The sequence below is a fragment of the Zingiber officinale genome, chromosome 4A (assembly GCF_018446385.1).
Source record: "Zingiber officinale cultivar Zhangliang chromosome 4A, Zo_v1.1, whole genome shotgun sequence".
NCBI classification, from domain to species: domain Eukaryota; kingdom Viridiplantae; phylum Streptophyta; class Magnoliopsida; order Zingiberales; family Zingiberaceae; genus Zingiber; species Zingiber officinale.
Window position 1 is genome coordinate 13084970 of NC_055992.1, and position 13200 is coordinate 13098169.

The 13200-nt window shown below is 39.5% G+C and overlaps 1 protein-coding gene across 1 annotated transcript; it reads right to left on the bottom strand.

The window, feature by feature from the left end:
* Positions 1 to 11197: 11197 nt before the first annotated feature.
* Positions 11198 to 12531, bottom strand: LOC121972246 (F-box protein FBW2-like). Its single transcript, XM_042523938.1, has 2 exons — positions 12224 to 12531; positions 11198 to 11546 (listed from the first exon to the last, which is right to left on the bottom strand). The coding sequence occupies exons 1-2, from the start codon at positions 12529 to 12531 to the stop codon at positions 11198 to 11200; spliced, it is 657 nt and encodes a 218-aa protein (XP_042379872.1).
* Between the last annotated feature and the right edge of the window lie 669 nt (positions 12532 to 13200).

Genomic DNA, 13200 nt, shown 5'->3' on the forward strand with positions numbered 1-13200 from the left:
TGACGCCCATCCTCATTCCTCCTTGGCAGTGTCCCTCCACGCCGCATATGAACCAGTAACTCGTCGCCTCCGCCAGGGTCACCCGGTCGCGACCGCTGACGTACATCTTAAGCACGCCGGAGCTCCAGTTACAAGATCTGTACGTCTCTTCCGTCACCTGATACACGTCGTGCTGCACCGGCACATAATTGAACACTGAAAAAAAATCAATATTAAGACAAAAAAGAAAAATTAAATAAACATCGATCGAGATGCTGATCCCGGTGTCACCTAAAACATCGCCAACGGTGAAGTTGTGATTCCGAGACCAGCGGAGGAAGTTGGTGCCGGTTTCCCACCCTTCGGTGTCGCCGACGTCGTACTCTGTGGCTTGGACCGTTGGACGCCGATTTGAGAGGAAAGAGACAAGAGGATGGTCATGATGAAAGTTATTAGAATGGCCATGGCTTGAAAACAGAGGAGTCTAGTCTTGATCGCTCTGTAGATTTATGGTAAGCTAAAGTCGATGATAAGGTGGTTGCAACTATTCAAATCAATTATGAATGGTTGCATTTTAACATTCGTTGATGCACAGATTGAGAGTTCATATTGCATAAAGGAGTGACCATATCCGACAGAAATATCTGGTAGAAGTCACAATGCATAGGATTCACAAACACGAAGAACAAAAGTCTGATTTCCAAAGTAATATTCAAAGTATTTGTATAATTAATTGGAACTTAAAAGCCTTGACGGCGTAAGAAATCTACTGACCCTATATAAAATGTATGATCACATTGAGATTCCTCTCTCTCCTTTCTTTGATTATTTACTGTTCTACATTTCAGTCTTTTTCTTGCACCTTGGCGTCATCGATCTTCTCCTGCGTCAAGTGCAGCACGAGACTGCCATTTCTGCTTGTGGCTTGCAGGCACTGGTGGCGTTGGAACCCTGATCTGTACAAGGGCAAATCTCCCATCTTACTTGAATGATTTAAGGGGCACTCAATGCTTCACCCTCTCGCTAAGCCCATCTGAATAGACTAAATCCAATTAAATTTACATGGATGAGATTAATCTTTATAAGATTAACACACATAATTAATTAATTATTATTAAGCAAACTAAACTTTAATTAAATGATTTAATGCTTTATTGTATATAAAGAGAGTTTAGATTAAATAGATGTGGATTTAATATATAGATTCGATAATCCAATTCATTATATTGATGGAATGTTCATGAGGGATGAGTTTTATAGTGGATAGTCTCCATAGGCTGAACCGGGTATATAAAGAAACAGATTGATTCAATTAGGGCTCTTCCCCATTTAGAAGGAACGTGGTGTTTGACTCCTCAATTCTATGGAAGCCATTCACTATGTTCGTGAGATTTCTGATGATAAAGTAAGAAGCGATAGCTTTTCGATGGATTCAAGTAAGCTTTTGATTATTTTTCAACATTTTAAAATATATACATCAATTTTTGCATTTAATTCCATATGGATCAGTGAAATTGATGTATATTCGTTGAATGTAGTTTGAATATATTAGGATTTAACTTATTAATTGAGTTTTTCACATTATCCACCAAGGAAGTCGAGCAAAAGACGTACCTAGTGAGAAGGACGGCACGGGAGAGTGTCGACGGGCTCAGTGCGTCTGAGGGGTGAGGTGCTGCGGAAGAGTATACGGGCGGACGAGAAGTAGACACACGACATTTTCGATGGACGAGAAGCCGGAGCGGAAGATTGCTCGAGAAGGTCGGAAGTTGGGTTTGGGTGAACCTTATTTCGGATTGTCAAAATCATCCAAGCGAACGGAGCTGAAGCGGAAGACCCGGATCGAGGCAAGCGAAACCGAAGAGAAAGACTCAAATGAAAAAAGTCAATTGTGTTGATTTTCCTGGTCTTGGCGTCCGGACTAGGTCGGGGCGCCCGGACCAGGTCAGGACGACCTAACTTGGTCGGGGAGCCTGGACCATCCGAGCGCTCGGAATCCAAACTTTACCCAAATCGACGTGGCGTTTAACCGTTGCGTCGAGGATATAATTCTATCCTATTCCAAGCGCCTGGAACCATTCCAGGCGTTTGGAACCCTTCCAGGCGCTCCAGGGCTATAAATACAGCCCTGGTCCAAGAGGTTCATAACAACACTTGTGATTCATTCTAGTTTTGTTTTGTTCTGTAATTGAGTACTTGAACTGCTGTAAGAGACTTCTCCGCCTGAAGGATATTATTTACTGAGCTCCAACTTTTTTATATTAACAATCTCTCCGGTTGTAACCAAGTAACCCTTTCATGCATCTTTTCTTTCGGTTATTTATTTTATTTATGCAAGTGTTAGATTAATTAAGTCGTAAATTCGAGAAATGTTCTTTTTATTTGTCAAGGCTATTCACCTCTTTATTTGTCAAGGCTCTACCACAAAGTAAGTTTGAGAGTCACGTCTGTGCTTACGGTGTAGGACATCGTGGCGATTGGCTTTAGGCTAAGTGGGAGTGTTAGAATTTGAGGGATGTCCTAAAGCAATCACCTTACGTTTTTTTTTCCATTTATTTGATAAATATAGATTCACTATTTGAGTGCATATTATATATTTGATTGTCTTAAACTCATTTACTGAATATCCGTAATATAATTCATAGTATGAGAGAATTTGTGATTGAATCACAATTAGTGATTATCTCTATATGTGCAATTATGAATATATTGAAAATTTTCTAGTCATCAAATTGATGTATTCGAACACCATCAATTTTGTAAGACTCGCATGGGTTATACTCCTTGGTTCGACCAAGTAGCTATTTTCTCGAAACATTGGGATGTCGAGAGTTAAATGTGGATGCTGGTTATGGTAACTAGTTCATTGGAGTGACTCGCTATAACACTTCATATGGTTCTCTCTCTACGTATATAGATATGTCTACGAAGTTCTTACTACAGCATGAGTGAAGTTTCATTCGACTTGAGGTATACAAGTCATCTTCATCATGGAGACTTATACTTTGACATCTTAAGTAAGCATCTCATTAAAGTGTGGACCCGGGATGATTGGATATAAGTTGAAGTGCTCGAAAGTGTTTGGATAGCCCACAGAGGATTCACTGCTCCTTGCGAGGAGACGTATACCCTATGACCACTCATTAGAATTATTACTCAAAGTCTTTAGCCAAAACATCGCATGTTAAGAGTGCGAGACTCTTGTACACATGTACGGGTAATTTGAATCTGTAGAACGAGAAAGTATTACTTGGGTTAGGTGTGACGTAATTAGCCTAGTGGGGACAAGACACATAGACTTTGTCCTGAACTAAGTGGGTATGAGATGAGTGAAAGGAACGAGGAACAACTCACTGTAGCTGCTGAAGGGTTTAAAATTAATTCTAAGATCAACTATGATTTTTTGACTAATTGGGGATCATGATATATTACTAGATGTCACTCATGATCGTTCTATAATTAAGTAATTAATTATGAATGACCAAGATAAACCGGGAACTCACACTAACGAGTCTCTAAAAGACGTAAAATAAGTTAAAGAATAGGATTCTTAGATCAAGAGATAAATATTTGATCAAACCATACATAAGATAAATATGGAAATATTTGTCGCAATGGAAGCGCGGATGAGCCACATCTCTTATGGAAGAATTGGACTATATTTGGTTTAATAATGAATTAGTCATGAACCAACTTGGTTTAGTTGTAAACCAAACCACGGAGTTAATGGACTAATTTTTGGTTAAGAGATAATGGGTTGGATTTGAACTTTCTAATCCAATTCATTAATGAGGACTATATATTGATATGGTTGAGAGAAAACTATACACATGAGATCATTAATTGACTTATAAAATTTTTGAAATACCTTAACTCAATCTCTCTTCTCCTCTCCCTCTCCCCTCTCTCTTTGCTCCTCCAACAAGGGGAAGCCTTTCCCTTGTTGCCGAGACCACCACAAGGAAGAAATTTCTTCCTTGTTTGCTTCTCTTCCTCTTTCTCTTGATCCTTCTTCTTCGCTCGTGACTAGTAACTTCCAAAGGAGAGGCTTGTACTCAAGGAGTTGTCTTAAGGAGCTCGGTGTGGATACGAAAAGAGGTGAGGTTTGATAACATCGCTACGGTTAATATCCTTCTCGTTACAGGTCATCCGTAAGGTACATCTAGCGTAAATTTACTTTCCGTAAAAGTTTAATTATGCGATCATATTTGGCATGTTGTATCCTTCTATGCGTGTGGTGCGTGTGATATAATAATTTAGAAATTATTATTATTTTATTTTCCATTGTGTATGTTTACGAAACATGTTTTAGCACACACCGCATCGAGCATATCCCAACACAATCGAGCCGATCAACGGAGCAACAAAAAATCGCCGATCAAGACGTCGAAATAAAGTCTCTGAAGGCTGAGCTAGAGGTGTCCAAGGCCTAGCTGGCTAAGTTTCAAGAGGATAAGTGATTAAGATCATTTTTTCGTTGTGAAATGATATCGAAAGAATTTAAGTACTGAACCCTCTAACTATACTAATGTAGTATAGAAATGACTCGGGTCGTCTCCCAACGAAAGCTACGATATGATGGTAATTAGGATTGTTTGTTATTTATATTTTTGGATTTTTGATATTGAAATTGGGGTTTTGGATTTTGTGATTCTAAACCTAACAAATGAGATAGAAAAACAAGTATGAAATTACTCTAATGAAATAAACAACATCGTATCTGTTGGTGCGGGAAGCATCCGACGATCGAACCTGAGTTTTGATAATGGCAAAGGATTCAAAGTTAAGGGTTGTTGTTATCTAACATGTTGAATGAGTGTTTCAGGAAAGTCCTAACTGCGGTTAGGCAGGTGAAAACCCTAGGGGGTGGTAACCCTAGGTCCTAGGGGGTGGTAACCCTAGGTGGAGAAAAGTCCTAGCTACGGTTAGGCAAAGGAAAAAACCCTAGGGGGTGGTAACCCTAGGTCATAGGGGGTGGTAACCCTATGCGGAAAGTCTTGGCAGGTCGATGGCTTCAGGCAAAAGTCCTAGGGGGTGGTAACCCTAGGTGGAAAGTCCTGGTGTCGCGAGCCAGGTGAAAGACTGGACTAGCCGGGAAGCGGATGTCCAGCAGAAAGTCCGGAAGTATCGAGTGCTGAGCAAAAGTCCAGTCGATCTGGAGGATCGTACTGGCAACAGGTAAATCTCCTGAGTGGAGTAGGCGAGAACGCGTTCCCCGTAGAGGGAACAGTAGGCGTCGGGTCGACCTAGGGTTTCCGGATGGAAATCCAAAGTCAGACCCGGACAGTCCGGAGACTGTCTTAAACATTCTTTATTTTCTATACTGTTATTTTGTGCTAACTTTGTGTTGCAGGATGTTGTTTGGGACTAACATATCTTGCAGGTACAAAATAACGAAGATTTTTTTTCGGATGAACAGTGTCCGAGGTGCCTCCATGGGGCTTGGAGGCGCCTCGGGTTCAAAATCCTGAGCTGGCGCGAGGAGCAAGCTTAAGGCGCCTTGGACCCTCCAAGGCACCTTAGACAGCTTGGAGGCGCCTTGAATGGGTTTAAGGCGCCTTCAGGTCGCGGCAGTCAAAGGATTATCCCAGCGAGCAGAACGGGATAAAATTCAGGTTAAGGCGCCTTGAAAGGGTTTAAGGCGCCTTGAACACTGTTTATAAAGGGGGTTCGACCAGCAGCTCAGACCAACGAGTTCCAAGTCTTCTTTACTCAACGTGCTGCTCCGAAAGACTCCCAGAAGTGTTGCTACAAGTCTACGACGGCCCAGAGCTCCAAGATTCCTCTTTTTCGTCGTCGGTATAGATTTCTTTTATCACATCTCTTGTAATACTTAGTCTGTAATAATCGAGCTTATAGTTGTTGCCCACCGGAAGCGATCAAGGATCGCGGACCTTCGAGTAGGAGTCGCCTTAGGCTCCGAACGAAGTAAAATCGACCTGTGTTCTTGTGTGCTTGCTTTTATTCCGCTGCTTTATTTACTCTAACGCTGTTTGCGATTCCGATACGTACGAAATAGCCACGAGCGCTATTCACCCCCCTCTAGCGCGATCTCGATCCAACAATTGGTATCAGAGCGGGGTCGCTTTGAACTGGTGCAACCACCATTCAAGCATTTTTCGTGGCTTTGTCGTTTGTATAGGGTAAAAATAGAACCTTACGCCTTTCGTTTTTTTTCCCTCCAAAATTATTTTCGAAAAATTTATTTTCATCCTTTCACGGTTTATTAGTATTGATAAAATATTGAATTTGGCAAAATTTGAAATAATATTTTTTAAATATTTTTAATAATATTTTTTTTATTATTTTATTATTTTTTTCTCGAAACTCGTAAATTTCTATTTCTATCCTTCTACCACACTACTAATCCAGGATTAAGTCCTGGGACAAGTTTTTTGCTCACTTTTTCGTGCAAGATTCAATGACTCTCCAAGAAAGCTATAGCACCACTCGTCCACCGCTTTTCTCCGGCAAAGACTTCGACTACTGGAAAGGCCGAATGGAGTCGTACCTACAAACCGAGTTCGATGTCTGGATGATCACCAAGACTGGGCTCGAAATACCAACTGACGGCGCCGGTATGCCTCTACCGTACGAGAACTGGGACGCGAACCTTATCAAAAAGGTAGAAGCAAACGCAAAAGCAACATATACACTACAATGCGGCTTAACGAATAAGGAGCTGAATCGCGCCGGGCCATTCTCAAGCGCCAGGAGCTGTGGGAGAATCTGATTCAGTTACACGAAGGTACCCAAGTAAGTAAGCATAATTTAATAGACAATTTATTTGAATTAGATGAACAGTATGACACTACTTCGGTCGAGGAAGGTATTACGTTGGTTGTAGGTACAAGCAAGACAGAGGAAGCTAGAAAGAAACAGATGATGAAGGCAACATGGTCTGAATCTTCAGACAAATCAGAGACTGACGAAGAAGAAGTGACAAGCTTCCTCGCATTACCAGTACTAGCATCTATGGCGGAAACTGAGTCCGAATACGTGATAGATACCGAAAGCGAATCTGGAACCGAGTCCGAGCGAAGCCACGGATCCGTATCCGTTTCCGAAGGTTCTAAACTCACTGTAAGTTCTTTAATTTCTAGTATTTGCTTAGATAATTCAGAAAATTTAGTTCCTTACTAAAAAAGTTGGCTAAATCTAACGTCCGAGTCAAGTCACTCCAAAAGGAGGTAACAACCCTTAAGGAAGTGACTAACTTGAGTCCTTTAACTGAGCCAGTTCAAATTGGAAATTCAACCCAAGTCCAACAACTTGAGGAAGAAAATTCCAATTTGAAAACTCAAGTTAAAGAACTCAAGAACATGTTGGAACGGTTTACTTTGGGTTCCAAGAATCTGGATCTGATTCTTGGAAAACAACGAGCCGTTTACAACAATTCCGGACTTGGATTTAAAACTAAAAGAAAATACAAATCGTATTTATCATTAGTAAATAGAAATAATAAAAAGGTAGTCCAAGCATGGGTACCTAAGTCCAACTTGGTCAATCAAGTTGGACTTGGTCAATATTGGGTCCCCAAGGATCAAGTCTATTACCTTGATAGACCTTATCGAGGCTATGATCCAGGAGGAGCAAAAAGAAAAACGATATTAATAAAACGAACATAATTAAAATTTTTTTTCAAAATTCAAAAATCAAAATCAAATTAAAAATTCGAAATTAAATCATAAATTCAAAATATAGATGGAGGATCCAGAATAGCTGGCACCCCCCACTGAACTACCCGACAGGGTAACTGAACTTAATCTACCCGAAATGGGTAAAACAAGAGTAGATTACCCGGCAGGGTAATTAAGGTTAGACTAAAACGAGCTAAGTTTAACTTGACCCACAATACTGGTGAAATTTTCGGATGATAGTACGTTAGGGAAGCTTGGGCATCGCATGTCTAGGAAGATATGGCTTCGACCTGGTGCATTTGGCCAAGTGGAACTGACCGAAGCTACCCTTAAATGGATCCTAACTACACTACAACAAAAACCCTCATAGACATCGGTTTTCCACCGGTGTCTATTTCATTTTCGACCGATGTCTATAAAGCCGATGTTAAAAGTCTGTCATTTTAGACATCGGGTTAAAACCGGTGTAGTATCACTTAACGACACCGGTCTTCGAATCGGTTATTAACCGGTGTAGCATCACTTAACGACACCGTTTCATCAACGGTGTAAAACCGATGTAATATTGTATGTTAATAACACCAGTTTTGGCAGCGGTAAATGACCGATGTAATATTAGTTAATAACACCGGTCTTGCAGTGGTGGAAAACCGATGTAATATGTATATTTTTTAACAGCACAAATTTTATTTCCGAAACAATGAAAAACCGACAATAATAAAAAAAATACACAAATATTCACAAATTATACAAATATTCTTCATTCAACAATATCCATAAAATACACAAATATTCACAAATTATATAAATAATCTTCTTACAAGAGTATCCATAAAATACCCAAACATTCTTTTTACATCAAAAGCTAGCTAATAGATATCAAAATCAAGGTAGAACATTCTTTTAACACATCAAGGTAGAACCGCACTTCAAATGTAATCTAGCATACATTCAGCCCACTCGAACCGCACTTCATCAATTTCAACTCTGGAGTCCTTGAGATTTGTAAACTGTAAAAACACATAAATCCACCATATGTCAAATAACTAAAACAAATGTGTACATGTATCAAATAAAATAGAATACTGAGTTTTTAAAGGCTGCTGTGGAAGATAACGAATATAACATAGAATCTAAAACTTTCATATATGACACTTAGTATATGCTACTTAGAATATAACATAGATAATTTGTTCCTTCTAATTAAGTGTTCAGATTGATAAGAACCGACAGCATCATAAAATAATTAGTTGGCAGTTGGCAATAATAAAAAGTAATGCTTCATTGTTGAAGAATACCAATTCAGCCAGCAGTTGGCAATTTTAATTGGTAAGCGTCCTTAAAATAACATGCAATAATTAATGAGACTAAACTAATAATTAGTTGATTATTGATTATAGTTTTTTTGGCTGGACAAAACTCTGTTGTCCAGCCATGAATTAACTGGAGTAGAGCACCAGTTGTTAATTGTTTCAAATAAGTACCTAAACCTGAAGCATTCATTAACTAACAAGTAGAGCATCCCTCACCAGTTTAGTGCATGGTTTTACAATAATATCCCACTTGCTTCCATCTAACCATTCACTAACTAAAAAACAGCAACTTGTCATCTCCCCTGACCCAAAACCTTTTGTTCATTATTCATAATTTAATCAAATTATAATTTACGCAGACTTGCATTAGAAAAACATACACTATCAACAATGATGAACCTTCTACTGTTAAATTAGTTGCAATATTTCTTTCTTGTTTTAGTTTTTAAGATGTAGTCTCCAGTAGAGCTGTTCAATTTTAACTCTTCAGATCATCAAAAGTTAGAAGGGAAACATGTTTACACATCCACTGTTGCTTTATAGACTGCTTTTCCAAAAGCATCATAGTTTTATCCAATTTAGAACACCCTATCCATGAGGACAAGATCAAATGGAGAAACAAATTTTGATCATTTCTTGCAATAATAATAAGACACTGATATTGCATTTACTGAGAATGTCACAAGGGATTGCAATTCTTGATGAAAAACTTTTAGAGCTATGAGGTTCCCCAGAAACAGACTGAAGGAAAGAATAATATGTGATACTGAAACTTATTGAAAACAACAGCAAACGAATTTGATCCCTAGATATAGTCATAAATTCACAACCTCCCAGCTCTACATCGGAACAACCTCTTGGTGCAAGGGAGTGTATAGCTGCAACTTGAAACAATGGACAAGTTCAAGTTTCGCAATCAAAATTTTAGAAAATAAATTAAATTTTTCTTAGTAGGGGAAAGCATCTAAGCTTGTGCTCCATAGTTTCTTCAATGTTTAATTTTGATAGATGTCAACTTTTGCATTCAAGTATCACTTCACAACATCTGTTAGATTTTCAGTGAAGAGTTTAAATCTCGACCAAGCATATATCCAATAGATAATGGTTTTTGTTCAATACCAGATGGAAAATGTGACTATAGTCGCATCCACAAAATAAGGTTAAGATTATAGAGACAAGTAGACAACTAACCTCCATTTTTGCAAGCAATTCAGTTGCATTCGGAGAAGAAATAACGATGTGCCTAGAAGCCGGCTTAATAAAACCTTCTCTCACACCATTGTCAAATAGTTTGAGCAAGGAATTGTAGTAGCCATCAACATTTAACAAACCAACCTGTGTCAAAAAAGGAAGAAATGTTTACATGAACAGACATTTTCCAGAAGTTTTGTGAAAAAGATGCAAACTCACTGGTTTATTATGAATTCCAAGTTGTGACCATGTTATCATCTCCATCACCTCTTCCATTGTTTCATATCCTCCTACAATAACATTGCGAATTATTTTCGGGAACTAGGTAGATCTTAGAAAAGCAAACATGACAAGAGAAATTATTTAACACTTACCAGGAAGTGCAATGAATGCATCAGCTTGTCTAGCCATCACAGCTTTTCTCTCATGCATATTAGAAACTACATTTACCTCACCTACTGTTTCCCCTGAAATCTGAAACAAAAACAGGATAGAAAATACCACAAATTATCATTCCTTTAATAAAATGAAACCTGTAAATTAACTTAGCATAATTTTCTACACAATGAAATCCTACTCGAGTTTTTTTTTTATTTGTTCCTACCATTATATATATACATATAGATAAATGCAAAAGTACATCTAAAGAGGCTTATATACTCATGAACTGATCACAAAATTCATTTACTGTTGAAAGGCCTTCTGGAAAAACTTACTCTAAAATACAAAAGAAACAACAAAGTTCAACAAGTTAAGTCATTTGAAAGCATATATTCATGAAGGAATAGCAGATTAAACATAGTCTATGGACAAAAGATGGGAGAAAGAAGGCTAAAAACCATACCTCAATTGGAACAAGAGCTTTAGGAATCACCCTGCGCACGCCAAATTAGAATTTTCTTCTAACAACTACGCAACAGAAGAAAAGAAGACGAAAAACAAAAAAGTAAGTAGTACCCAAGAACATGGCATCCACCATCATAAACTGTCTGAGAAATCAGCCCCATTAATCCCACGCTTCCACCTCCATAAACTAAATCGATTCTCTTCTTCACCTACAAACACATGAAATAATCAGCATATTTGTTTCATGATGTCTTGATTGAAGGTGAAGTTGTAGAAGTTAATTCGTCTTCGAGGGAGGGAGTACCAGTTCACGGCCCAGCTCCACAGCCGCATCGCTGAAGGAACCGGAACCGAGAGTGCGATGCTTTTACCTTGACGAAGGAATTGGAAGCGATGAGGGCGTAGTGATAGGGATCGGAAAGAGAGAGATCCAAACGCTTCGATCGCACAAGCACCTATCTTTGAGCAGTAGCTGACATCCAAGTAAGTCAAATTGCACAATCTTGGTGCAACAAGTTTGACAATGGCATCGTTCATTTCACTTCTTGGAAGCTCCAACCTCTGAAGGGAACCAGCACTAGACAGATAGAAGAACAGCAATAGTGACGATCAGTCATCGAAACAAAAGTTCACCCAAATCTTTTAGAGGACTAAGTTCTCACCAAACTCAAATTGACCTACTAACAAGGAATGAATGTGTTATCCTCCAAACAAAACAAAGAACAAATTTACCAGAGAGATGTCATCTAGAATGGTAAGTTACAGTGTGGTAATTGGCGAGAGGAATTTATCAACAAACTTAAAAAAAAAAAAAAACAGTACGAGGGAAGCATAAAAAGTGGATTATCCTTTGCACCTCTAGTTGTTACTCCTACACGAAGGTACCATGATGTATGTAGTTGGCAAAGACAAATCTAAAATAGACCTTCATTAAAAAGATGAAATTTCCAAAACGAAGGCGACCAGAAACTCAATATTTTCACTGGTGACTGTTACCAACAGTTCGTCTCCCTGTTACTCTGCATGGTGATACAGGGAAGACTCCAGATAAAGCACAACTTCATGAGAACTTTTGTCATTTTGTACCATGAGCTTGGTTTGTTTATCAACAATTTGTATAATTGAGAGTGACAGCGACAAGCATACTAATTAAGTCATCATTTAACGAAGCTATCTCCATGCATTAAGCAGATGCAAGCTATTAAATTCAAGGGTATTAATCAGCTTGAATGAGATGAGATGAGATCTACATACTGGTCTGCAATTAAGGTGAACATGGACTCGGTATGGAGGCCGGAAACACTGAGCCTGTGGAAGGAGCCATAGCTGCGATCTATGAGCATGTGAAGCATTTTATCGAGTTGCTCTGGCTTGTAGTGCTGGCTCCACTCGTCGATGTCGATTTCCTGCCAGCAGTAGGGGCCCAATACTACTCGCGACCACAATTTGCAGACCCTAGGAATAACGGTGAAGATCTCTTGGAGAGGGAGGTTGCGGAAGATGAGGCCCAGGGCATCGGGGATCAGCTCCTCCCACGCCCTCGCATCACTCCCTTCAGCCATGTCGTCGTCGCCGCCGAGAGGAATCAACCTACATTCCTGTTCGAGCAACCATATCAACCGGCGAAATGAAAAAATCCAGGAGTTTGCAAAATGAGATGAAGGTAGATTCACAGGAAATTAGGAGCCAGAAACAAAAATCCAGGAAAATTATAAACAAATAAGACAAATGAAGAAATCAACTAACAGATCCACGGAGACATTGAAATGGAACCCTAACAAGTAACACCTCCGTAGTGGAATCTCGGGCGACCAAGGAAGGGAACTGCCCTATTAACGGCGGGGAAAGCAAAGAGTTTAGGTCGAATTGAGCTCCTCAGAGTTCTTTGCTTCCTTTTGCCTCAACACGAGCTCGCCGCCGACGTTGAGCAAGCAAGAGCCTTCAACGAAGCCCCCGTGCCGGTGAGGCCGGAGCCGTCGGACTAGCCCGGCCAGATCGTGCCGGCGAGCGTGGAGAAGAAGTAGGTGGTTTTGATCTTCCTCATCGATCCAAGATCCAAGAAGGGGAAGAGATGCAGTAAGGGGAAGAGGGAGATGAGGCTGAGAGAGACGGTCAGGATGTTTAGGTTTAGGTTTAGACTGAGAGAAGCGGCGCGATATTAGTTTAGGTTTGGAGGGAATTTTGTGAAGTGTTGTAAATTTTGGCTGGTGGAAAAATTAAATTATTTTTTT